This window comes from Canis lupus, chromosome 26, assembly GCF_003254725.2.
Source record: "Canis lupus dingo isolate Sandy chromosome 26, ASM325472v2, whole genome shotgun sequence".
Classification (NCBI taxonomy): Eukaryota; Metazoa; Chordata; class Mammalia; order Carnivora; family Canidae; genus Canis; species Canis lupus.
Genome location: NC_064268.1, coordinates 38,027,986 through 38,054,829, shown reverse-complemented (window position 1 = coordinate 38,054,829; position 26,844 = coordinate 38,027,986). Strand labels below are relative to the sequence as shown.

General features: G+C 49.2%; 1 protein-coding gene across 1 annotated transcript; it reads left to right on the top strand.

The window, feature by feature from the left end:
• Nucleotides 1–781: 781 nt before the first annotated feature.
• On the top strand, nt 782–4,366 carry LOC112656272 (mucin-3A-like). Its single transcript, XM_025441470.3, has 3 exons — nt 782–2,480; nt 2,750–2,895; nt 3,001–4,366. Exon 1 carries the CDS (start codon nt 903–905, stop codon nt 2,085–2,087), a length of 1,185 nt encoding a protein of 394 aa, XP_025297255.1. The 5' UTR covers nt 782–902; the 3' UTR covers nt 2,088–2,480; nt 2,750–2,895; nt 3,001–4,366.
• The last annotated feature ends 22,478 nt before the right edge of the window (nt 4,367–26,844 follow it).

Here is a 26,844-nt window from a genome sequence, read left to right as displayed (position 1 = left end):
CCCCGTCCGTGACCCCGCAGGAGCCGTAGCTCTCGGCCGTCCCAGGTGCGCAGCACCTTGCTCACTCCTGCTGCTCTGTGGCCGGGAGCCCTGACGTGCTGAGGCCCTTGGCCAGCTCAGAGCCCAGGAGAAGTGGGGCCGCGGGCCCCAGAGCCCTCAGCCCCGGGACGAGCCCCTGGCGGCAGCCAGGTGGGAGGACAGCACGGAGCCAGGCCCACAGCAAACCCCAGCTCGGGCGCCGATCTGACGGGACTCGGCTCCCCGGGGCAGCGCTCCCCGCCAGGTTCCAGCGAAGGCCGCCTCTGCCACCACCATGCCGGCCCGAGCCCTCTGTGCCTGCCAGTGCATCGCATCTCCCCCCCCCCCCCCGGACTCCCCTCCTGGTCCCCTGGGGGTCCCCGCAGTTCCCGAGCTCCCGCAGCCCAGGTGAAGCCCGGAAGCCCGAAGTCTGGACTCCACCCCAACCGATGAGCCCGTCTGTGCCAGGGGGCCCGGCCATGGCCATGGGTGTTTCGGTTTTCTCTCTTTCTTTCTTTTTAGGTTCTTGCAGCGACTGTCCTAAGCGGCTGGGGTGGCGCGAGCTGAAGACCAGGCTGAAGAGAACGACCAGGCGGAGAGGAAGGGAGGTGAGCAGGGGTGCGGCAGCGACGAGCGCGGAACACGGGGCCTCGGGAGCCCGAGCAACACGTCACTGTGGCTTCTGCAAAGCAGGAGGCGGCCCAGCTGCCCCCCATGAAAGCGAGCACGCGCCCACCCAGTTCCCCTCGCGCTTCCATGGGGCCAGGAGCAGAGGAGCCCCGGAGGGAAGAGCAAAACAAGAGAATGTGCTACGGGCTCCGCTATCGCTTACTTCGGACAGTTGACCTTTTATTGAAAAAAAAAAGTTCCATTTGACAAACTCCATGCGGCATCTCACACGGAGCTGCCTTCCTGGTGATGAGAGTCCCTACAACAGTCTACACCCTGCAGCAGTCTACACCCTGCAGCACTTTATACCCTACAACAGTCTACATCCTGTAGCAATCTACACCCTGCAGCACTCTATACCCTACAACAGTCTACACCCTGCAGCAGTCTACACCCTGCAGCACTCTACACCCTACAACAGTCTACACCCTGCAGCAGTCTACACCCTGCAGCAGTCTACACCCTACAGCACTCTATACCCTACAAGTCTATACCCTGCAACAGTCTACACCCTGCAGCACTCTACACCCTGCAGCAGTCTATACCCTGCAGCAGTCTACACCTTGCAGCACTCTATACCCTACAACAGTCTATACCCTGCAGCAGTCTACACCCTGCAGCACTCTACACCCTACAACAGTCTATACCCTGCAGCAGTCTACACCCTGCAGCACTCTATACCCTACAACAGTCTACATCCTACAGCAGTCTACACCCTGCAGCATTCTACACCCCACAATAGTCTACACCCTGCAGCAGTCTACACCCTGCAGCACTCTACACCCTACAACAGTCTACACCCTGCAGCAGTCTACACCCTGCAGCATTCTACACCCCACAACAGTCTACACCCTGCAGCAGTCTACACCCTGCAGCACTCTACACCCTACAACAGTCTATACCCTGCAGCAGTCTACACCCTGCAGCACTCTACACCCTACAACAGTCTACACCCTGCAGCAGTCTACACCCTGCAGCATTCTACACCCCACAACAGTCTACACCCTGCAGCAGTCTACACCCTGCAGCACTCTACACCCTACAACAGTCTATACCCTGCAGCAGTCTACACCCTGCAGCACTCTACACCCTACAACAGTGTACACCCTGCAGCAGTCTACACCCTGCAGCATTCTACACCCCACAACAGTCTACACCCTGCAGCAGTCTACACCCTGCAGCACTCTACACCCTACAACAGTCTATACCCTGCAGCAGTCTACACCCTGCAGCACTCTATACCCTACAACAGTCTACATCCTGCAGCAGTCTACACCCTGCAGCATTCTACACCCCACAACAGTCTACACCCTGCAGCAGTCTACACCCTGCAGCACTCTACACCCTACAACAGTCTACACCCTGCAGCAGTCTTTCGGGTGCGATACCATTGTGCCTGAAACAACGTACGCTCCTTAGTTGAAAGAGACTTTCTCTATGGCTAAAAACGCTCACTGCCTTCTGAGCCTTCGGGACTTGCGACCCTCCCGCTGGCGGGGCTCCGGCCCGGACCTGGGTGGCTGGAGGTTGGGGTGTGTCTGGGAATCTCCTTCAACAAGGCAGCAGTGAAGTTCACCGTGTGGCTCGACGCCTCCTTTCATGAACAATTTCTCTGCAGCATGCGACGCTCTTGACCGCATTTGACCACTGTCGAACTTCATTAGCTGCGCGCACCCTCAGTCCTTTGTTGTCACCCCGACAGCCTCACAGCACCGTCAGCGGGAGCAGATCCCCGCTGAACATCGAGACCACAGTCTTTGCTCATCATGACAAGCAGAGACTCATCTGTTCAGGTTTGATCCTCAGATCCCAGCAATTCAGTCCCATCTTTATGAGACTCCACTTTTTTTTTTTTAAAGATTTTATGTATTTATTCATGAGACACAGATTGAGAGAGGCAGAGACCCAGGCAGAGGGAGAAGCAGGCTCCATGCAGGGAGCCCGCTGCGGGACTCGATCCCAGGACCCCGGGGTCACACCCTGGGCCCAAGGCAGAGGCTCCACCCTGAGCCCCCGGGCGTCCCCAGCCTCCACTTCTAACTCTGGTTCTTGCTGTTCCCAGAGATTCCGCAGCGACCTCTCCACTGACCTCTTGAACCCATCTCAGACCTCCGTGAGCCTTGGAATCCGCTTCTCCCACATTCCTGTCAATGTTGACATTTGACCTCTTCCCGTGAATCATAGATGTTCTTCGTGGCGTCTAGAACGGTGAGTCCTTTCCAGAAGGTTTTCAGTTTAGTTTGCCCAGATCCATCACAGAAATCACTATTTGTGGCAATAATAGCCTTACAACAGTTATTTCTTGAGTGATAGGACTTGAAAGTCGAAATTGCTGTCTGATCCGTGGGCTGCAGGACCGGCTGCGTTAGGGGCATGAAACCAACTTTAACCTCAGGGCACGTGTCGTCGGGGCTCCTGCGTGTCCAGGCGCATCACCCGTGAGCAGCGGTACTTTGAAAGGAATCTTTCTTCCTGAGCAGGAGGTCTCAAAAACGGACTTGAAATATTCAGTAAACTGAACGCCCTCCGACGTGCTGTCGCCCAGGCTTCGTCATCCCCTGATGGGTCACGGAGACAGGAGACCCCGCCTGGTTCTTAAGAGCCCTAGATTTTAACCTGCCTCGGCTTTCATCACGCCTTCCTCGCCAAGCTGAGTCTCTGCTAGATTTTGAGTTCGAGTGGCAGGTGCGTGACTCTTCCTTTCGCTCACTTAGAGGCCGTTGTAGAGGCAGTAACGGGCCTAGTTTCAATTTTGTTGTATCTGAGGAAACAGGGAGGCCCAACAGGGAAAGAGACGGAGGGGCTGGTTGTTAAAGCAGCCAGAACACGCAGTTACTGTTTGCCCTCTTATTCGGGGGCGCTTTGTGGTGCAACGGTCACGTCGAACACTGCTGATCACAGATCGCCGTAACAAATACGATGCAATACAGTGAAACAGTTTGGAATATTGGGTGAATCACCGAAATGTGACACAGAGACCAGGAGTGAGCAGATGGCATGGGGACACGGCGCCGGAAGACTTGCTTGATGCAGGGCTGCCGCGAGCCTTCAATCCGCAGGACACACCGTATCCACTCAGAGCAAGAGGGATGAGAGCAATGAGGCGCCGTGTGACGGCCGCCCCTGCAGGTGTTCCCAGGTGAACCGGGGAACGCAGATGGGGCAACACGAATGTGAGCGCACGTCTGCAGGTGTGAGTGACTTCCCAGGATGGCTCTTGGGTAGCCCGGACTTCGCTGGACGTCGGAGTCATCTGGGGATGCCCAGGTGCCACCCTGTCCCGCTAACGGCACAGTGTGCGCAGTGACCGGGGAAAGCCTACGTTTCCTCAAGGCTCCCAAGCGATTCAGCGAGCGGTGGAATCTGAGAACTACTGTCCTAGTAGCTATTTCGTGGGGCTGGCGGGTGTCTGGAGGAGAGTGACCCTGATAAGTAATGGTCTGGGGCTCAGGGGTGGAGCTTTGGCCCAGGCTCAGGGCTTGACCCCGGGGTCCCGGGATCGAGTTCCGCATCGGGTCCCCACAGGGAGCCTGCTTCTCCGTCTGCCTGTGTCTCTGCCTCTCTCTCTGTGTCTCAGGAATAAATAAATAAAATTTTTGAAAAAGAAAGAAGAAAGAAAGAAAGAAGAAGAAAGAAGGAAAGAAAGAAAGAAGAAAGAAAAAGAAAGAAAGAAAGAAAGAAAGAAGAAGAAAGAAAGAAAGAAGAAAGAAGAAAAAAGAAAGAAAGAAAGAAAGAAAAGAAAGAAAGAAAGAAAGAAAGAAAGAAAGAAAGAAAGAAAGAAAAAGAGCACTTTTCCTTTGTCATTTTCTGCAGATTCTCTTCCACTGCTCCTGCGCAGTCGCCTTCATGGTCATTGGGATCCCAAAGCTTCAAATGACCACCAGGTCCTGACGTTCGGCCGTGCTTTCCCTCCCGGTGCACGCGCCCTGAAGCCACAGGGCAGTGTGCAGCCCTCGCAAGGGCCTCGGGGAGGGTGTCCTTCCCACTGTTCCCCACAGTGAATGGCTGTTCTGCGTGGCGGGGCAATGTCTATGACCACAAAAGGACTCACACGGGAATACGACCTAGAGGAGCGCCCGCCACAAGTCATTCTCTCTTCTCAGACAAACCGAGGCCTGAAGGGACCATGGACTCTAGCTGGATGCGATTTCATGGAAGCCCGAGCCGGTGATTGTTTATCAGGAGTGCCCCGAAGCACAGCGTCTCCGTGTGGGATGCTGACACTGTGGAGAGATCCCCTCTGAGACTCTGTTAGGGAGCCCATCAGAGAGCCTGCAAGAATTTGTGAGCGTTCATATCGGCATTCTTTTACAATAACCGTAAACTGGAAAGATCCAAATAATCCGAGAATTATATTATATTCTATTATATATATTATATATATATCATATATAATCGTATACGATATGTATCATATATAATATATCAATACATAATTATAATCACATGATTATATTAATATTAATATATTATTACATATTCTATATTATGTATTAATATATTATATGCTAATATATCACACATATATTAATACATTATATTAATAATATAGATAATAAATATATAAGGATAATATATTAATATATTAATATAAATATAATTATATGTTTATAATTATGTATTAATATATATTATATATTATATTATTATACATTGTATATTATATATTAATATTATATATTACATTATATTATTAATATATTATATTATTATTAATAATATTATATTATCATATTATATTATTATATTATATTCTCGGAATAATCCGAGAATAGCACACAGACGCCCTCACTTGTGCTGCCATATGACGGCCTCAGAATTCCAACCAAACATGCTCAAAGGCTCACACAATTCCACGCATATGGAGGACAAATGGAAAGCGCACTAAATAATCTCAATGTTTTCTTGGTACGGAAAATAAAATCTGGGTTTGTGTAAGCATCTGCATAGTTGAGAGCACTATTGGCCTCCATCCCACTGACAGTCACAATTATTGATTGTTCTTTTACCACTACAGGCACAACTTGCTTTATCGTGTCTTGCTTTATTGTGCTTTAGACATATTGCCTTTTTTTTTTTTTTAGACAAAATGAAGGTTGACGAGAAACCTGTGTGGGGCAAGCGTATTGGTGCCATATTTGCTTGCTTCATGTCTCTGTGCCAATAAAGTATTGTCAAGTTAAGATACGTACATTGTTTTTGATTTTTTTAAGATTTTTTATTTATTTATTAGACAGAGAGAGAGAGAGAGAGGCAGAGACACAGGCAGAGGGAGAAGCAGGCTCCTTGCAGGGAGCCTGACAGGGGACTCGATCCCGGCACCCAGGGGTCACGCCCTGAGCCAAAGGCAGACGCTCAACCACTGAGCCACCCGGGCATCTCTAAAAGCTTCCATTTTAACAAAGACCAAGAACTTATATACAAGTTCACACATGGCTGCTTTGAAATGTAGGTTATATTGGTGCCCGGTCTAATTTTGTAGAGTACATGGGAACAGAGTAAACGTTCCTAAGGCTTGGCATGGCACGGAGCTCCGCAGTGGCCAGAGATGAGCTATGCATCCGGTGCGGCCGGGCTGTTTGTGGTGTTGTGGAAATCCTACCTCGCAGCTTCAGTAGGTAAATACTGTCCTGATCCTAATACTTTCCCATGACCTCGCTGCCGGGGGCCCCACAACAGCACCCTTCTCAAAACTCATAATCTAATGTCTAAAGTGCTTATATCCAGGACTGGGCCTTTTTAGCCCAGTGGCCTGCGTCAGGTTGTTGCTAAAGTTGTGCTGTTAGTAAAACATATTTTACTACCACTCTTGACGAGGACTATTCTGATGCCAATGACTTGACCAAAAAAATAATATCGAAGATACAAAGAGGATAATTGGAAGCAAAATTATTATAGATGAAAATAGGAAAAGAAAAAAAGAAAAAGAAAAAAAACAAAAAAAATTAAAAAAAAAAAAGAAAATAGGATCATGTCCCATTCATGAGGCAAGACGATGAAGCCATCCCAGGGCCCGATCGTATATTATCTGAAGTCTTCTAAAAATATTACCTGGAAGGGCACCTGGCTGGCTTAGTTGGTAGAGCCTGTGACTCTTGATCTTGGGATTGAGTTTGACACCCCTTGGGTGTGGATATTACTTGAAAATGAGATCTTTGGGGGGGAAAAGTCACCTAGATTCCTGAAATAACCTCATAATCTGTGTTACCCCCCAGAGAGCCGGTCTCCTCACCGCTTGATCAACAGGGCCCGGGACAGGGTGCGACATAGAAGAGACACTCACACTGTACTTGAGTGTGTGAGTGATTTCACCCCATTGCTACAAAGGATGGCCTCCCAGGGCTCTTTGTACTGTAGGAGAATGAGAACACATTCTGCAACAAAAAGTATTTATTCAGTGATCTATTTAAGAAGTATTTATTGGGCAGCCCGGGTGGCTCAGCGGGTTTAGCGCCGCCTCCACCCCAGGGCATGATCCTGGAGACCCGGGGTCGAGTCCCACGTCGGGCTCCCTGCATGGAGCTGCTTCTCTCTCTGCCTCTCTCTCTCTATGTCTCTATGAATAAATAAATAAATTTTTTTTAAAAAAAGAAGCATTTATTGTTGTACTCTAGGCTCAATGTGGAGACGATAATAATGTGGGGAGATTTTTATCTTTAGAGATGACTTGCTTGAGTTTACGGGCCTGGCAAGCGAGAAAATAGACGTAGGACCCTCGTGTTCAGTCGTGGAGGCTTTGTTGAGGAGTGTGCGCCCGCGTCTCGGCTGTGCCGTGGCCGTTCACTCACGCGCGCTGGACTTCGTTTGTAAAATGAGACCGACTCTCCCTACAGGTGGGTGGTTCGCGCTGAATGCTTGGTGGCTCGCTGGCTTGTTTCACTCAACACGTACGTAGTTGTGGGCAACACGTGTGTTTCTTGTACGTCAAATGTAAACAAAAACCTCATCATTTGAATCACGCTTTTAATGTAAAAAAAAATGCTCTTTTTGGGAAGGTGTTGTGTTTCGTTTGTCTTTTGATCCTCCGCACCTAGGACAGTGCATAACAGGGCGGTGCTCCATGTGAATGGATATACACCCTCCTTGGATGCTTCTGACCCGTTTTTGGGTCCGATTTACTCAGGCTATGGGAAGTGGAGGGTGTAGGTACCCGGCGGTGGGTGCGTTGATCTAAACTCTCCCTGCCGACCTGCTGGGAATTCCCATTCAACGTTCATGGCAACTCAGTGGGCACCTCTGGTGGAGCGAGGAATGCAAATACGGCAAAGACCGGACTCGACTCTCAAAGAGTTCATATCGGCATGTGTTATGCGGACTAAGCGTGATTCCGTAATACTCAAAGAAAACCATAGAGTTCCTCACCCTGGAGACCCACCCCCTAATGAGAACCTTGATTCAGATTCTCATCGGGTATAAAGAGCTTCATTCAGGTCTCTCTGGAATGAGGGAAATGCAATAAATATAATGTAAGGATTCCCGAAAGAGGATCTTCGTATTCCTGTCGCTTCTGAACCACAACCGCTACTTAGAGAAAGATGCACAATCTGTTTTGCATCCAGCCTGATCCTTGTCCCAACGTTAGTTCTCATCAATCAGAAGCTCGATGGAGTAAAACTTCATTTACTAGCAGCAAAGTGGCCTCTTTTCCTGGTCAACCCTTCCCCAACCTTACGATGCCATGACTCCCAGCAAACATCTGAGGAGTACAAACTCTGACATCACATCAGAATCGTTTCCTAAATTGAACGATACCAGAAAATGCGATGTAATCACCCTCAAAAGAATTCATTCTCCGCTTTAAAAGATTCACGGTGCATTTCTTAAAGTGAGTCACACTTTGCAAGTAGAAAGGCTGTTACGTGTTGTTCACGCTTCTGCACTCGGTATTCTGACCCAGAGTCTGAGATGGTCAAGGAATCAGGTTTTTTTCCCCCTCGTTCCCTGGAAAATCCAATGACCCACTCGCTGCTATGGTTGTGTCAGTGCTATTGGCCAACTATCTGGACGCCAGCTGTGGCTTCTTCTGCGACTCTCTGGACGCAGCTGGAGAGCATGAGTCCAGATGAAATTACCTTTATCTGCTGTTTCCTGTCCTCTAACCAGATGTTCTGGCCGTGTGTTTAGTTTAGAAGAGAGCAGCCGCTCCTTCATTTTTTAACAACTTGTTTTTGTGAGAATCATAGCAAGAGTTCTCGAGGCCCTGAGCAGTGGGACAACTTGCCAGATGTCACATGCAGAGCCATTGCCCTCATTTCCAGGGATGTGATGTAAGCTTGGCTCTTGAGTCATGGATCATTTTTTATTTTTATTTTTATTTTTTTATTTTTTTATAAATTTATTTTTTATTGGTGTTCAGTTTGCCAACATATAGCATAACACCCAGTGCTCACCCCTTCAAGTGCCCCCCTCAGTGCCCATCACCCAGTCACCCCCACCCCCCGCCCACCTCCCTTTCTACCACCCCTAGTTCGTTTCCCAGAGTTAGGAGTCTTCCATGTTCTGTCTCCCTTTCTGATATTTCCCACTCACTTTTTCTCCTTTCCCCCTCATTCCCTTTCACTATTTTTTATATTCCCCAAATGAATGAGACCATATAATGTTTGGATCTTTTTTTACACAACATTTCAAAATACAGGGAAACGGACAAACGGCTGCGTATCATTTCAGCAAATGCTCTTTTTCTTCCCCGCGAGCCAAAAACAGTAACTCAGTCTGGGAGTCGCAGGCCAAAACTTTTACCCTGAAAGCCTCCATATTAGGGGGAAATAAGTCACAGGATATGCTTTATTATAGGGGCAAATGCCTAAGGCTCCATGAGCCTTGTGCAGACATCCGTGTCGTGGCTGCTGTCCCTCGTGGTCAGTAAGGCTCTGACGCTTTAGCAAGGCTCCTGCTCTCCCGAGTGTGACCCATGCCCTCGAACCTCCAAGGGGCTCTGCCGGTCGCCCTCCTCCCCAGACGCCACCCGCCACCTGCAGGAAATCGCCAGGCTTTTCTCCCGGAGGTGGAATTCCAGCTCCCATGCCCGGGTTCCCCCTGCCCAGGTCCCCCTGGCCAGGTCCCCCTGCCGGCCTTGGTAGAGTCCAAATGCGGACTCAAACTTCCCACCTGCCAAGTTCGCTCACCAGGTCCTGTCGCCTCTGCCAGGAAGCAAACCAGTTCTTATTTATTTATTTATTTATTTATTATTTATTTATTTATTTATTTATTTATTTATTTATTTATATTATTATTTAAGACCTTTATTAACAGTTTTTGGCCATTTGTTGACTTTTTCGAAAAACTCAAGTTGTAAAACTTTTATTACACATTAAAAACGAGGTTCTTAAAAATCTCAACTTGACCAGATATGAAACCATTTAAAAACCTTTAAAGGCGTATTGAGAAAAACCAGGCTTTCAAAAAATAAATAAATAAATAACACATTTATCATTACCAAAAAGAGACGTCTTTAGGTAAAAATAAAAATAATAAAAACCCCACGCTGCACGGATAATGCAGATAGTTCTATTTATCTGGTCAATGGGCAAAAAGCAAGCACTTGAGGTCTTCAGCTCCAATCTTTTGTTCATGTCTTATGGCTGGAATTTCGCCTTCACTTCCTCGCACTGGGTGACTAAGCCGGAGGATGGTGGAGATGGAGGCCGGCTTTCCGGCTTTCACTCAGCCTGGCCCTGCGGGGCCCGGGAGCCCAGGTCTCAGCAAGTGGATCGGTGGTGACATCGAGACGGCCTCTGACCTGGGTCCCATCTCCTGGATCCTCCTTACCCTCCTCATTGCCCTCCTCTCTAGGCTGACTCGGTGGGGCCCTGCGGCATCGTGGTCTCTAACCTCGACGCATGCTCGGGCTCACTGGTCTACCATGTGCTCCTGCACCCAGGGTTGGCACCTTCCATCTCCCTCCCTGCACAGGAGGGCTGGGATGCTGTGGTCCAAGCCCACGGGGTCTCTGTGGCCTCGGCAGGGCCCGCGCTATGGGGCCTGGCCCTCAGGAGCACCTTCCCATCCCTCATCTCGCTATTCTGGTCACTCTGCTGGTAACTGCGCGGAGGACCCTGGAGGACCCTGCGATGAGGGTGGCACGTAGTGGGTAGGGTGGGCTGCATATTTACTGCTGTGCACTGACCTGTTACGTTTGCTGCCCCTGCACCCTTTTCTCCCTCAACCAACTCAGCCCTACATTGTCCCTCCACCGCACCGTGCAGGTGCTTCCTGGGGCGATTCTTCTTTCAGACATCCGGGCACAAGTCATCTTCCTTGGTGTCATTCCTGTTGGTGAAACCATATCCGTGCCTTGCATTGAACCATTTCGTTGCGATGACTTCTTGTCCCTGGCCTCTGCTCAGGGTGTGGCGACGGTGACTGGGGTCTGCTGCGGCGGGGCACTGCTCAGGGCTCCCTGGGGCCCGCTACCCGCTCCCGCTCCCGATCCAACTCTCACCAGTTCTTTTCAGCCCTGCAGGTGAGTAACCCATCCTTCGTGGACCCCTCAGTCCCACAGTCACCGATCATTCACTGGCCACACACTCGTGTGCTGGGCAGCTCCCAGCCCGGGCACACCACTCCAGGGAAGACGTGGAAATTACGATCTCATGTGATGGTGAGCCTTTGGCTCCCAGGAACAAGTGGCAGGATGAAGACTGCTGGGACCAGGGGAGGGAAAGTCACTGGATTGGAAGGTCGGCGACCCCTGACACCAGGAGGGTGACGGCAATCCAGCCATGGGAGGGCTTTCAGAAAGAGTCATATTAAAAAATCAATCAAACAAACAAAAAACAGCCATCTAGGAGAATGGGCTTCTCTTCTTCATTTCCTATTCTTTGGTTTTCCACGACATCTTTACTGGTTCTTTAGCTGCAACCCTTGACCTCGGAACCCAGACTTAGAGCTGCCCATTGCTTGGAGCCACGCTGTGTTCTTCTCTGAGGAGTTCACGTTTGCATCAGCCCCTCAAGTCTTGCCCCATATTCTCTTTCATGAATTTGAAAATATTTACCCAATTTACAAGACCACGGCATTTTCCCAAGCCTTGTTTTCCTTCTGCATGTGCCAGCCCCCCGCAACCTTATATCAGGCCTGTCCCTTCCTTCATACAGTGATGATCATTGCAATATTACGAACGTAATACACATTACCTGATACACAGAATGTTCTAGAAAGACATGTTAATTTTGATAAATTGCAATATTACAAACGTAATGCACATTACCCGATACATAGAATGTTCTAGAATGACATGGTAATTTTGATAAATGTAAACATACCTGCTGTCCTGTCATTACAGCTCATGGTAATGACAGGGGAGATTCAGATGCACATTAAATAGTAAGAAATAACTCATTTCTGTCATGGGAGCTTCCATTCTGGCCAGAACCCTAGTTCTCTTCCTAACTGTGAAAAGTGGGATCTTGGTTGGAGTGTATCTTAGGTGACATTTCCTTCCCTGAAGATAGTCTTTCAGAGAATCTTTGAGATCCTAACATAGTGTGTTGTTTGAAATGGGGGTAGCTTTCATTTTAATTGTTTGGAAAATGCTTTTACAAAGGACCCATCCCAGAGATCGAAGATGGGAGAGGCTGTGAGACAGTGGTGGGGAGACAGTGGGAGAAAAGATGGGAAAAGGGAGAAATGATGGAAGGTGCATTGGTCCTAAGGGGTCTTGGGGTGAATTACATCCTCGCACGGCAGCTGCAAAGACGGGTGCAGGGGTGCTCACAGCGAAGCACAGATGCCTCCCGAACAAATGTCACACATTGACTCAATAAAGAAACATTTTGCAGCTTTAATATTATCCACGATCTTCATGGGCATTTGGCTGAAGATTCAAGCTTCGCGTCTACCCTCGACTGTGGTCATTCCTTACACAACAATTAAAGACTTTTTTAGCGCGAATCCCATGTATCCCTGCAATATGTTCTGTGGGCCACAGCACCGTGTCGTCCTTACTGGAAACTGAAATGTTAAAAAAAAAAAAGTGGTTTATAAATGAGACTAAAATGTAAGCAATCTGGCCTGAAAAATAACCATCCTGGTCTTACAGCTGTTGAAGCGACTAGGTTAGCTGAGGTCCCCAGCTGCTCTTTTAATTGCTGGAAGAAATGGATCGGTTAAATAACTCAGTTCGAGATTTGCAAAGTCTATTTGTTTGAACACAGCTGGGAACAGCCTCATGCTGCAACGGTGGCATTTTCAGCTTCATTTGGCAAATGCACCTTCAGTGAGCTTGCAGACCGCAGCTGACGCTGGGCTTCCCGCGGTGATGTCCCACTACTCGTGCACCCTGAGAATTTGGACATGTTTGGGCCCCTGTGCGGATTGATGGCTGGGCACGTCAGTCTGGACTGTTCAGAGAAACAGCATCGTGTGAGTGTGTGTGTGTGAGCGTAAAGAGAGATTTTTTGTTTTTTGGGGGTTCGCTTGTATCAGCTTGTGCAGCTGGGGGCCCTGGCGAGCCTGAAATCCTTCGGGCTGGCAGACGGACACTCAGACAGGAGTCGAGGTGGTCATTCTGAGTGTGAAATCCATGCACTGCGAGCTGCAGGCTGGAAACTCAGATTGAAACGCAGTCTGGAGCCAGAATTTCCTTTTCCAGGAAACCTCAGACTCTTGCTTTGAGTCTTTGACCAACTGGAAAAAGCCCATCACCATTGCTGAGGGAATGGCCTTTACTCAGTCAACTGGTTCTAAGTGCTAGTCACACCTATGAAACACCTTCACGGCGACCGCTAGACGGTGTTGGGCCAAACAGCCGGCCACCATCGCTTACCCAACCTGACAAATAAAATTAACCATCACAACTGGCCACTAGGACTGACCACCAGGACCAAGATCCTAGATACTAGGGACCCCATGGCTACCTCAGAGCCCACGTCTAAGCGCCAGGTGGGCAGGGCCTCGCTGCTCAGGACTCAGGGGCACTGCTCCCACCCCGTGGTCCTCTGGGAAGGCCCGGGCGCTGGTGCCCACAGCTGGACCCCGCCTTCCAGGTGCCTCGTAGAAACCCGGAGAGTTTCCGAGTAGAAACTGCCTCCTGCACCCCTCTCAGCGGCCGCCCCTGCCCAATGGAGACGTGGAGGCTGCGTGGCAGCTCACGTCTTCCTCAGTGTTGCCTCTTCCTCTGAAATGTTGTCGTCCCAGGTTCTGGGAGCTTGACAATCATCGGGCGTCTCCAGGCAAACGGTGGCCACCGTGCTAGCTCTTTCTGCTTGTCCTCAGTGGGGCTGCTCAGCTGCGAGCTACTCCATCAGATCTCTCTCCTCCTCTTTTGCAGCCACCAACATTTTATCAAAATACATTGAATTCTCTACCTTGCCTGGCATTTATTTTGTTGTAGACTGAGAGAGAAAAATGTTGGGCCCCTGGGTGACTCAGCAGTTGAGCATCCACCTGGCCCAGGGTCCTGGGATCAAGTGATGGTGATGGAGCATACTTTGATGACGTGACACTAGGAAATAGTGGCCAATGTTTAGGTGACACATCCCACGTGCTAGGCACTGCTCTGAGTGCGTCATATTTATATAAACTCCCGTTTAATCTTCCTAACAAACCTCTTAGCAGGTACCATGATTATCTACATCTTACCTATGAAGAAACTGAGGCACAGAGAGGCTAGGTCGCTTAAGCAAGGTCACACAGCTCGTAAGGGGTAGACTCAGGGATCAGATCCTGCCAGCCTGGGTCCAGACTCTAGCCTTAAAAGGTATAGGAATACAGTAAAAAGAATTCTTATGTCAAGTATGTAGTGATGAGCTTTATGGAGGCACCACTGGGGAAGTCCATACATTTGAGCTTTCTGATCTCATGAGCCATCTACCCTCTCAGTTCCGTGCCCCTTGGATGAGTTCTCATCACAGGGAGGCCGGCAGGCATTGGGCGTGCCACTTCTGGAGAGGGACATATTACTTTGTGGAGAGTGGACCGGCCCCTTGTGGCTTCGAGACATCCGAGCTCTGGTCTCGAAAACTCCATGCCCAGCAGCTCACAGCTGTGCTGTGGTCGGACGCGTCTGGACTTCACGAAGACTACGGAGGTGCTCGTCCTGTGGGGGTTGGAGGCTTGATCTTAGAGATTACTTTCCTGGTTACATTTCTTCAAGGCCAGGAGGACATGTCATTTTTTTAAACTCTGAATAAATGTGTGTCAAAACACAGGTGCAATTTCCATATAATAACAACATACAGGGGGATGCCTGGGCGGCTCAGCCATTGAGTGCCTGCCTTTGGCCCAGGGCGCGATCCTGGAGTCCTGGGCTCCCTGCATGGACCCTGCTTCTCCCTCCTCCTGTGTCTCTACCTCTCTCTCTATATATATATCATCAATAAATAAAAATAAATCTTAAAAAAATAACAATATACATTCAGGAGAATAATGCCGAGTGTTGGTGAGGATGTGGACCAGTCCGAGCTCTCATACGCTGCAGGTTGGGAGCGTATTTTGGCGCAGCCACTGTGGATAGCTTTCAGGCATTATCTACTAAAGCTGAAGACATGCTTATTTCTAGATTTTTATTTTTTTTTAAGATTTTATTTATTTATTTATTTATTCATAGAGACAGAGAGAGAGAGAGAGAGGCAGAAACACAGGCAGAGGGAGAAGCAGGCTCCCTGCAGGGAGCCCGATGTGGGACTCAATCCCAGGTCTCCAAGATCACACCCCAGGCTGCAGGAGGTGCCAAACCGCTGCGCCACCGGGGCTGCCCTATTTCTAGATATTTAAATATCATTTCTAGGTATACAACCCAGAGAGAGGCTTACAGATGCTCACCCCAAAACAAGCACTAGAATGCCCATTGCAGCTTTATCCATTAAAGTCAAAAACTGGGGGAGCCCTGGGGGCTCAGCAGTTGAGCATCTGCCTTGGGCCCAGGACGTGACCCCGGGGTCCCGGGATCGAGTCCCTCATCGAGCCTGCTTCTCCCTCTGCCTGGGTCTCTGCCTCTCTCTGTGTGTCCCTCATGAATAAGTAAATAAAATCTTTTTTTAAAAAAAAAGCTCCAAACTGGGAAGAAGCCCCACCCCATACACAAACATCCATCAGTGCTGTAGGCAAGCAAATTGGGCTCTAGTCACACAATCAAGCTGCAGATATTTGCAAAAAAATACGCATCAGTCTTACAAACATAATGTTGAACAAGAGGAGTCAGACTGAAAAAGAGGACCCGCTGCAGAAGTCAGGTTACCTAACGTGTGAGAACTGACGCACGTCGTGCCTGCTGTCAGGTGGCCCTGGGGTGGGCAGGGCTGCGGAGAGGACGCCGAGGAGTCTCTGAGACACCATTTTTTCATTTGAGTACTGGTTACAGGAATGTGATCTGTTTGTAAAATTCATTTGTAAAATAAATTTTAGGCTGTACGCTTGCGATGCATATGATTTTCTGTAGGTTTATGTAAATAAAAGCTATTTTAAAAATAAAAGTCCACACATGCTTTTTCCCTGCCATCGCAGTAAACAGTAAACTGCGGGCTGCCAAGACGGTCTGGGTTTGATCTTGCTCAGAGAATGAGCCCTGATCCTTAGAAAAGAGTCCTGGCCAGATCCCATAGCCCTTTAACCAAGTAGAACCAAATAGACCAAAGAGATTATTTGAAATGTAATCAGTGGATTTTTTTCAGATTTCTAAAATGTTTGGGTTAAAATAAATAAACAGGATTTTCAACTAGAAAGCTTGTCCTGCCCTGACCTTTGTATTAATTTTCTGGTTAGCTGGATTTGGAGTTTCAAAATGTTGATGGGTTCCTCTGGGGGAAAATGTGTTTCTCTCCTGCGATGGTGTTTTGAGCTGCATAATGTGGAGCTTGCATCTTTTCTCAAATAAATAATGGATGCTTGGTTTGGTAAAATCCTAGAGCACTTGGGTCTTTTTCAAACTAAGAGAAGCATCACACATTACTAAATAGCCCAGATGTCCTGTTCTCTTAGTTTCGTGACTCGCAGGCAACATTGCCACCAATGCTCAAGATGCAATGTCTCTTGCGAATTCAGATCCAAGCATCGGCTATTGGAAACGTCCTTTGCACAAGGTGCCATTTTGGATATTTCATGCCCCTCGTGTACATAATTGTAGCAACTAGGCCACATGGACGTTTATCCCCGTTCTACAGAGAAGGAGCTGAGGCCATTGAGAGCGACTTGTCCAGCTGGAAGTCTGACTCCAGATCTAGGAACTCTCCATCACCTGGGGATCCCCAGAGACAGTCGTCCTCCAGGGACTGGAGACGCCGGGGAGGGAGCCCCATGCTGTGCTCACCAGGGTACCGTAGGGTAGGCGTTAGGCTGGAAGAAGTGGGTGTAGTGAGGAGCTATGGGCTCAGGAAGGCCATGGACACTCAGAGAATGTTCCCGAAGCATTTCCATTCCCTTCTAATGAGGATGAGGGCGAGGCACACAAAATCCGGTCGAAATTTCTCTTTTTTTATTTTCCCCAAATCAGACTCAATCTTGACTACCTTAATAGAGGGAAACTTAACAACCCTTTTTCATCCACACAAAATGTTGATAAGAAGGAACAAACCACGGGGACCTTTTGTTCTATGATCTTGACCTCGGAACTGCTAAAGAATGCGTCCGTATTTCTCTGTCAGAAAGTCCGCAGGAACCAAAGGGAGAAGAAACTGAAGTCTGTAAACAAAGTTCAGAAAGACGCACTTCGGTTCCAGGAAAAGATTCTCTTTGGCTCTGTGCTCAATCTGGGTTGAATTGGCAGCTTGAGCGTCTCTGGGAAGCCCCTAAGTAGCTTGGAGAACTCGTGTTGCATCAAAGGGTAATTGCTGTCGTTTGAAAGGATTGATGTTTGGGTTCTTCGGGTGATATTGTGAGAAGAAAAATATTTATTAAAGACTGGCCTGTGCATGTATGGTAAAAACCGGACCCCAGAGACAATAACAAAAAGAATGGTGACCTCAACCGTCCTTCCATTAGGAAGGGGAAGGCGCTGTTGGCATGACCCACATCTTGTTTTCATTGGACCTTTCCCTTCAAAACACGCGGGGGAGCGGGACCCCTCCCCTCGGGCAGGTATGACGTCCCGCCCTCGGATCTCTCTTTGGCTCTTAGAACCTGCTGTTCTCACCTCCAAACTCCTTCCGCACAGGTCCCTCTTACTTAACCATTTGTGTCTAGTGCGCCTCCTCTCCATCCCGTTTCTCTATCTTGTATTTGGATTGAGCAATGGCAGGGTCGGAAGGTCAGCCTTCAGGGGCCTCTGGTTTCCTTCTGGACTCCACGACTGGCCCCTGGATGATCACCATGAAGGCTGATGCCAAGGAGTTTTCCCAGAGGGGGTCACGGTTCCTGAACCTTAAGTCCAGGCCTATCCTCCAACCAAAAGCTTCCTCAGTTTATGGGTTTGCTTGCATTCGGGGGTCCGTTGTTTGAAGTTAATTAAGTAAATCTAATCAGACCACGTTGACCCAAATTACATGTGGGGAGCAACTGCCCGGTGAATGTCCGTCGGGTGGACAACAAATTGGCTTCCCTTCCTCAATCCAGGCTCTGTCTCCGAAGCTGGGAAAAGTAGCTGACACTGTCCCTTCCTTGGTTGGTCCAAAGCGTGCACGCAGCCCCAGGGCTCTGGTTATTTCCATTGTAATGTTTCTCTAGAGTTTCTCTAAGGAGGGGATGAACTTGGTGAATAGGAGGGGCTGCAGACTGATGCTCCGTGGGCCAAATCCAGCAGCAAGCACTTTTGATCTGACTTTCGCGGTCTTTTACATTCTTTTAAATTAGAATTTACGAATCAGAAGATTTTAACCTAAAAATACCGGATCTCTCTCCCCGTACACCAGGTCTACATTTCTCCACAGCATCACGCGGGTGGACCAGAGTCTGCCTCTCGTAGAGGAGCGTGAGCCCGACTCCCCTACAGTGCATGTCTGCCCCAAGGGGCATTGCCATGAATGATTTTGTGGGCATGGCTCCCCCTCCATATGTAGAGTAAGTACATGTTTCCCTGTTTCTCAAATTTAGAGGGACAGTTGCATAATTTTAGAAAAAAATGGATGAGAACATATGTTTTTTTTCAATAGGAAACAATTTCAACATTTTTCATCTGCCTGGCCTCTTTGGACATTTCGGTGTTCAACTCTTGCCCTCCTACTGTCTTCTTTTATGTGATGGAGATCGTACACTTTTCATTTCTGGGAGGTTCACAAAGGCCAGATGGAAAGAGGAAATGGTTGTCTGCAAAATAAATCTTTTTTAAGAGTTTTAATTGGGGGGCTCCTGGGTGGTTCAGTCGGTGAAGCGTCTGCCTTCGGCTCAGGTCATGATCTTGGGGTCCTGGGATCGAGCCCTGCTCAGCAGGGAGTCTGCTTCTCCTGTTCCCTCTGTCCCTGCCCCATCCCTTGTGCTTGCGCTCTCTTTCTCTTTCTCTCCAATAAATAAATAAAATATTTTTTTTAAAAAAAGAGTTTTAATTTTCAGGGTTTATCTGGGTAGGGATTTTTTTCAACTCAGGCCGTAAATTATCAGAGTCAGCTGATACGAGGCACAAATGGAGGAGATGAAGTCATAGACTCAACACATAGTCAGTCCATGGGATGGGGATCTGGGGTCGGGCATGAGCTGGAGCCGAGCTGCAGTCGGGCAGGAAGCTGAGGACGGGAGCACCAAGATCAGAACCAAAGGAAGCCAAGTCAAGAACTTACTGGAAGAGCCAAATCAGAGCTCAGGAAACTAGAAGAGGAAAACATGTTTGGAATCCATGTCCTGCCTGGGTTTCAGGACTTCTACACACATAGAAGCTTAAGGCCAACTTGGGTTTTTTTGGCAACTAAGTTGACCCGTAATCTTTGTTTAAAAAATTACATTCTCGGGATCCCTGGGTGGCGCAGCGGTTTGGCGCCTGCCTTTGGCCCAGGGCGCGATCCTGGAGACCCGGGATCGAATCCCACATCGGGCTCCCGGTGCATTACATCTCACTCACCCTTCCACCAGAGAACTTACTATGACACACAAATGGTTTCTTTGTTTGGTTTAACTCTCCTTAAAACATACACTTTATCAAAATGTATCAAAGTGTATTAAAGTGTAACACATATATGTGTCCGATTTTGTTTTGTGTTTTTACAAGTGAATATACCAAGTAACCAGCACCCAAATAAAAAAATAAAACAAAATATCAGAAAGGGAGACAGACCAACTCTGGGAAACGAACTAGGGGTGGTGGAAGGGGAGGAGGGCGGGGGGTGGGGGTGACTGGGTGATGGGCACTGAGGGGGGCACTTGATGGGATGAGCACTGGGTGTTACTCTGTATGTTGGCAAATTGAACACCAATAAAAAATAAATTTATAAAAAAATTAAATAAAACATTACTCACATCTTTATCCTCATTATCAGGCATTTCCCTTCTAGGAATAAGCGCTATCCTGATACATCCCAGAGAGATTACTTTTTCTTGCATTTTTTTTTAACTTTACAGAAATGGAATAATACAGTCTTACGTTGGCTCTTTTTGTTCGGGACTATGTTTTTGAAAACCCCATACTTTGTTGCACACAGCGTTGTTTTGCTTACGTTGGATGAAAACGCTGTGCATCTCTCCATTCTACTCCTGACACACGTGTGAGTGGGTGGCCGCGTGGGGCTCTCTCGATAATTGTGTCACACACATTTCTGTATGTATTTCACGGTGACTCTGCGTGTGTTTCTTCTGGGAGTATTTTCACGAAAGAAAGCTCTGGGTCGTGGAGAAGGCTCCTGCCCTCGTCCGGGGCCCGAGCTGCTAACCCAACGTCCGCCGCCTGTGGGTGGGGCTCCCGGGGGCCTCCCATCACCAGCCTGGGAACCGCTCGTCCCTGTCCCTGTCCCTGTCCCTGTCCCAGTCCCGGGAGGGGCATCCGATGCGTCCCGTGAGCGGCTCCCCAGCAACGCCCAAGGCCGAGAGCTTTCCTGTGACAACCGCTCATCTGAACGCTTCCTTCTGAAAAGGGTCTTTTCATGTCTTTCACTCACTTTTTTCTATTGTGTTCTCGGACTTTTTCTCCTTTCATGTCTATGAGCTTTCCACATATATGAATGAATACATATATTCTGCATATGAATGCTTTTGAGGTACCTGCTTTGCAAGTATTTTCTCCCATGCTATAACTCGTTTTGATGAACTGATATTCTTTTTTTTTTTTTTTTAAAGATGTATTTACTTATTTGAGAGAGAAGGAGGGAGGGAGCAGGGGCGGGAGGGGCAGGGGGACCGAGAGCGATGCCCCAGCAGATTCCCCAGGCCGTGAGCCCGGTGCCCGGTGCAGGGCCAGACCCCAGGGCCCCGAGATCGTGACCTGAGCTGACATCGGGCATCGCCCGTCTAGTGGCCCGAGCCCTCCAGGCGCCCCGGTGAGCGGATAGTACAATGCAGGCCAAGGTATCTTTTCTTTCTTTCTTTCTTTCTTTCTTTCTTTCTTTCTTTCTTTCTTTCTTTCTTCTTTCTTTCTTTCATCTTCTTTCTTTCTTTCTTTCTTTTTTAAGATTTTATTTATTTATTCATGATAGACATAGAGGGAGAGAGAGAGGCAGAGACCTAGGCAGAGGGAGAAGCAGGCTCCATGCAGGGACCCGATGTGGGACTCGATCCCAGGACCCCGGGGTCATGCCCTGGGCTGAAGGCGGCGCCAAACCGCTGAGCCCCCCAGGGATCCCCCTAAGGTATCTTTTCTGTAGTTGCTGCTTGTCCACGGGCTTCATCGAGGATGTTTTTGCCTACGTCAAAGTCACAAAGACATTCTTCTATATTTTACCTTAGAAGCATTATTTTATCATCCCTCTGGGCATCTGGAGGCAGCGTGGCTTGCAGCGAGGCTGGGAGCGGGCCTCTGTGCCCGGGTAGGCCCTCGACGGCGGCACCCGAGAAGACAGCCCCTCCCGCTCCGCTTCCCGGCACTGCGGTCACCATGTGGCCACCCACGACGGCCGGAGGCTGGGGCTCCTCTCCGTGCCCCTGGCCTTGGCCCGGTTGCTCCGATGCGGCTCAGCCGCTCCGTAAGGGATCTTCACATCGGGGTGTACAACTGTCGCGCTTGTGCTTAGACGCCAATACTGTCTTAGTTACTCTTGGATCTTTGCATTTCTCACGGAAATGAAAGAAGCCTCTTGTTAAGCTCTACGTGGACACATGCACACAACATGCTCAGAACCTAACATGCTCGGGTTTGCATTGAGGTTACAGGTCAATTTGAGAAGTGAAATGTTTATGATTTACAGTATTGAGTCTTTTTGGCCGCTAGCATGGTTTTAGCACCTGCTTTATTAGGCTTTCAGCTTTCTCTCAAACTTGCTCTCATTTCTCAAAAGGCCCTCACCACCCTTCCCAGGAGATTTTTCCTAAAAATAATCACTATTTTATTAATTCACTCATTTTCTGATTGCACCAGTAATAATTATTTAATATACAAAAACCTTTTAATTATAAAAAGAGGAGATAAAAAATCAATAATTCATTCATGATCTTAACCATCTAAATATCATCCTTATATGTCATAAAATAGAGATGTCACATACATTCTTTGGTATCTTACATTGTCTCTTAATATTTCAGTGAGATATTTTCTCACTTGAATAAATTTCCATTTGAATGTGATTTTTAAAATACCCAAGTAGTATTATTCCAACATATTGACATCAAATCAACTATTTAACAAAGCCCCTGTCATCGGTAATTCACACTTTTTGCAGATTATTTTTCATTCTGAGTCATACTGGAGCAAACTTTCTTGTAAATAAATATTCGCTTTTGTGCCTGATTTGCAAGATTCTCTGAAAAATATTGGGGTTCCTCTTGCCAGCTGTCCTCTTGGCAAGGACGTCATCTTTAAACCCTACGTGGCAACTCCTGATGTATCCCCAGGATGCCCAGGGAAGACACGCGACCTGGAGGTCCAGCCACTTCACCAGGGTCACAGCCTCTCGGGTGATTATCCAAAGTGCCTCCTTCTGGGTGAGGACAGGGCAGGTTCTGAGCAGACGCAGCAGGTCTACACCGCCCTCCATGGGAAGCCTGCCATTCCCGCCTGCGCCTGCGAGAACACCGAGCCGTACCGGGCCGGTGAGGTCATCTGGGAAACCCCAGCTCCCCATTTCTCCCGTCTGCACCAGCACCAGATGGTGGGACGGCCACTCGAAGTTTCCCCGGGAATATGCAGTGCACCCCCCCCCCAAGGCTCCTGGAAGCCTCAGGCGTCGTGTACACTGTTCCAGGGGGGCTTCTAGGGGGTAGCGCTTTACAGTAAGTTCTCTAGAGGGTCTCTCACATTATAGGAACACCCCTCCCCTTCTTTCTGCTTCTCCTCCTTTTTCAGTGAGGAGAAAGCACTGAAGAATCAGAGGGACTGGATGAACTGGAGACGTAGGGCAGCTGAGGTGAAGTGTGTCTGGCTTTGGCATAGAATCTGGCGCTCAGCTCTGGGGGAGTTTGAGTCTTGATTTTAAAAGTTACAGTCTAAATAAATAAATAAATAAATAAATAAATAAATGTAACAGTCTGGTGGGGATCTGGGGGGCTCAGGGGTTCAGTGCCTGCCTGTGGCTCAGGGTGTGACCCCAGGTCCAGGGATCGAATCCCCACAGGGAGCCTGCTTCTCCCTCTGCCTGGGTCTCTGCCTTTCTCTGTGTCTCATGAATAAATTTATAAAATCTTGAAAAAACGTTTTAAAAATAAAAGTTACAGTCTGGGGCGCCTGGGTGGCTCAGTTGGTTAAGTGTCTGACACTTGATTTCCAAACCAGGTCACCATCTCAGGGTCCTGGGATCGAGACCCAAGCCAGGCTCCCTGCCCACTGGGGAGTCCACTTGAGGACGCTCCCTCTTCCTCTGCCCCTCCTCCTGCTCTCTCTCTCTTTCTCTCTTTAAAATAAATAAATAATTTTTTTTTAAAGTTACTGTCTGAGTGCTCTTCTGCAGGGCCTCATGAGTAGGCTTATCATCCATTTGGGGCTACTCTTGGCGAGGGGACTCATCATTTATTTATATCTCATTCCAAAAAAACTAATCCAGAAGGATTTGTCTGCAGTGATGACACCCGTAGCAACGTGCCTTGGTTGGTGATGGGCAACTAGAGGACTGGGTGCAGAAGCCGCCACCTGGCTTGGAAGGGAAGAGAGGGAGGATATTTGATCAGTATCCATTAGGGATGTGTGTCGAGGGAAGCATATTCCTGATTTTGGGTCAAATGTTCTTTTTTTTTTTTTTCTGGGGCGGGGGGGCGGGGGTCAAATGTTCTTATTGCTCCTGGAGCTAAGCTAGAGAAGACAAGGGAGGCTGATGATAATGACTGTTACGAGACGTCCAGAGGTGAAAGGCAGTTGGTGGATACGGGCAGGGAGTCCCGATGGGTGCTTGGGTCAGGCGGACCTAATAACGTTCCCTTGAACCGCAAGGTCTCAGGCGGCGAGGGACAGACCTCTCTCCCAGCCCTAGATGCACGTCCCTAAATGGCCGTTGATGTTTTCATGGCTTCACCCTCACCTTTTACCCTCCTGTTCTTTTCCCCTTGAAGATGTTTGCTTCCAACAAGGACGTGTGTGTGTGTGTGGGGGGGGGAATTGCAAACAACAATACTCTGACCCCATGCCACTCGCTGAGCACTCAACTCAGTTCAGTTGAAGTCAACCAGATCCCTCTAATCATAAATTTTTAAATTTACGAACTGGCACGGAGTCACACAAGGCACATGCCCTAGCGAAGCCACATTAACTCTTCCCACCACGAACGGGCTGCCTGCCCTGCCAGCTAGGGTCACTTTAACTCTGCAGCTTGTACGCGAGCCTCTGAAGACTTCTGCAAGGAGAAGGCTTTGCCGTGCACTGGGTCCTGGTAAAGCAAAGAGGAGTAGGGCACAGTCAAGTCTCTTGAGGCCGATTATTTCAAAATAGGCAACGGGTAACACTCATAAAAGCCATCAGTGGGGGCAGCTGATGGAGAACTGTGGGGGCCTGAGCTGTTGCCCTCCTTGCACGTGAACAAATAGCCCAACACAGTCTCATGGAAGCTTCCAGAAGACACCAGCCGCGTGGGTCAGAGATAAGGGACCCCACACACATGCACAGCCATGAACGTCACGTCTGCCACGTTTCCCTCCGTCCAGCTATTATCTGGGCACGGCTGGGGTCCTTGAATTTAGGGCACCTAAACCCTTCCTACTTCACAGGAAGCAGTAAGCTCTGCAGGTGGATGCATTGTGTCCGTCTCCCAAGGCTGCTCACCGCACGTCTTTTTTTTTTTTAATAAAATTATTTTTTATTGGTGTTCAATTTGCCAGCATATAGAATAGCACCCAGTGCTCATCCCGTCAAGTCTTTGAAAAGTCAGCCAGAGACCAAAGGACAGTTGGTGCCTCCCTCACAGGACATGTGGAACCTCGTAGAGAATTAGCCCTGCTGGGAGATCAAGGAGGACTTCCCGGAGGAGTTGTCTAGCGTAGAGACTAAATCGGAGGCGACCAGGTGGAGACGTGGAAGGGAAGACGCTTGAGTGAGTGGAAACTGAGTAAAGACCTGGAGACGGAGGGAAGAGAGGTCAATAATTCGCAATTTCTCGGGAGGAAAGTATTATTCTCGGCTTCAATGATTTCAACACATTTTGATCATTTAAATGGATTGCTTCATGGGGCTGACCTGATGGTCGCAGTGATGTTTGTGACGGCTCAGGGAGCTGCGGGCCACGGAGAAACGCATTTTGCCTTCTGGAGCCACATGGTACGGATCCCTGTCGGCCCACCGAGTCATGAGGGAAGCACAGTAGCTCACGGGGGGGGGACACCCCCTTCCCGCGGCCCCAGGGCCTCGGGTCCTGGTTTCTAGGCCCTTCACCATCTGGAGCTGCTCGTCTCTGGGCCACCCCCCGGAACACTGAACCAGCGTCCTGCGGCACGGGTCAGAGTTCTGTGGCCTCGAGTGCACCCTGTGAGCTCCGAAGGGTCGAACTCACCGAGTCTACTGATCGCTTCTGGGTCTGCGAGAATTAGTGTCGCCGGAGCAGCCAGCTGAGCGGGGGAGCCTCAGCCCCAGCCCGACTGGGATTCGTGTGGCCCTCGGAGTGGCCCTCGGGGTGGCCCTTGGGGCCCAGGGAGGCGCTCCAGTGCGGAGACAAGAGCCCTTGGGGGCCTGAAGCTCTCCCCGCCTTGGGGCCAGAGGACAGGCTGCATCAACAGAATGGGGTGGGGGAGACTCAGGACAGGGAAATGCAGATTCCTGAGTCCCCCAGCCAGGAAATCACTGTCCCAGCAAGAAATCTGCATTTGTAACAGACCCCTTCTGTGAGTCTCTGCCCTCAAATACTCCTATGTGCTCAAATATTAGCACCCTCCTGCTTAAGAAGGTCCTTTAAGGGGCCCCCGGGGGGCTCCGTGCTTGAGCAGCTGAATTTGGCCCAGGGTTAGACCCCGGGGTCCCGGAATCGAGTCCCGCGTCGGGCTCCCTGCATGGAGCCTGCTTCTCCCTCTGCCTGTGTCCCTGCCTCTCTCTCTGTGTCTCTCATGAATAAATACATAAAATCTTACAAAAGAAACAGTGCTTTAGGAATGTGCTCTGTCCCAAAGGAGTTACTCGCTCTCCCCAGGCGCCAGCGCACTCTCTGCTTCCCGGGAGGAATTTCCCCCGTATTGTTGCCAGGGTCCCTTTAACACTGTGGTGGTGGTGGGGGGGGAGTCAATCTCCTTATCAGCATTACAAGGGCAGTGGGGGCAGGTGCATCCCTTTGTCCCCAGGGGGACTCACACAGGGGACTCAGGAGCCCAGCCTGCGTGTGCAGCTCCCATAGGCTAATTCTCAGAAAGGGCTGCAAAAGGGGTGCTGGGCTCGTGCGGGTGAACGATGGTCACGCTGACAATACACAGATGTGCCTGAGCGTCTAGGGGAGCAGAGCACGGGGCGGGGGGTGCACAAAAAAGTGGGTATCAAGGTAAGAACCACGCAGGGAATACATGGCGTTGGGGGAAAGAGGGAGTAAGGACTGGACTGGGGGTTTTCTACCTTCAGAGGCAGAAAGAAACTGTCCCGGGAGAGCCCAGGCAATCCGCGGCGGATGGAAAGGCTGGCCAAGGCCAACAATGTGCCCTGGAATAGACATTTTGTATTATATACGGTTGCATTTTTTAAATTTTATTTATTTATTCATGAGAGACACCGAGAGGGAGAGAGAGAGGCAGAGACACAGGCAGACGGAGAAGCAG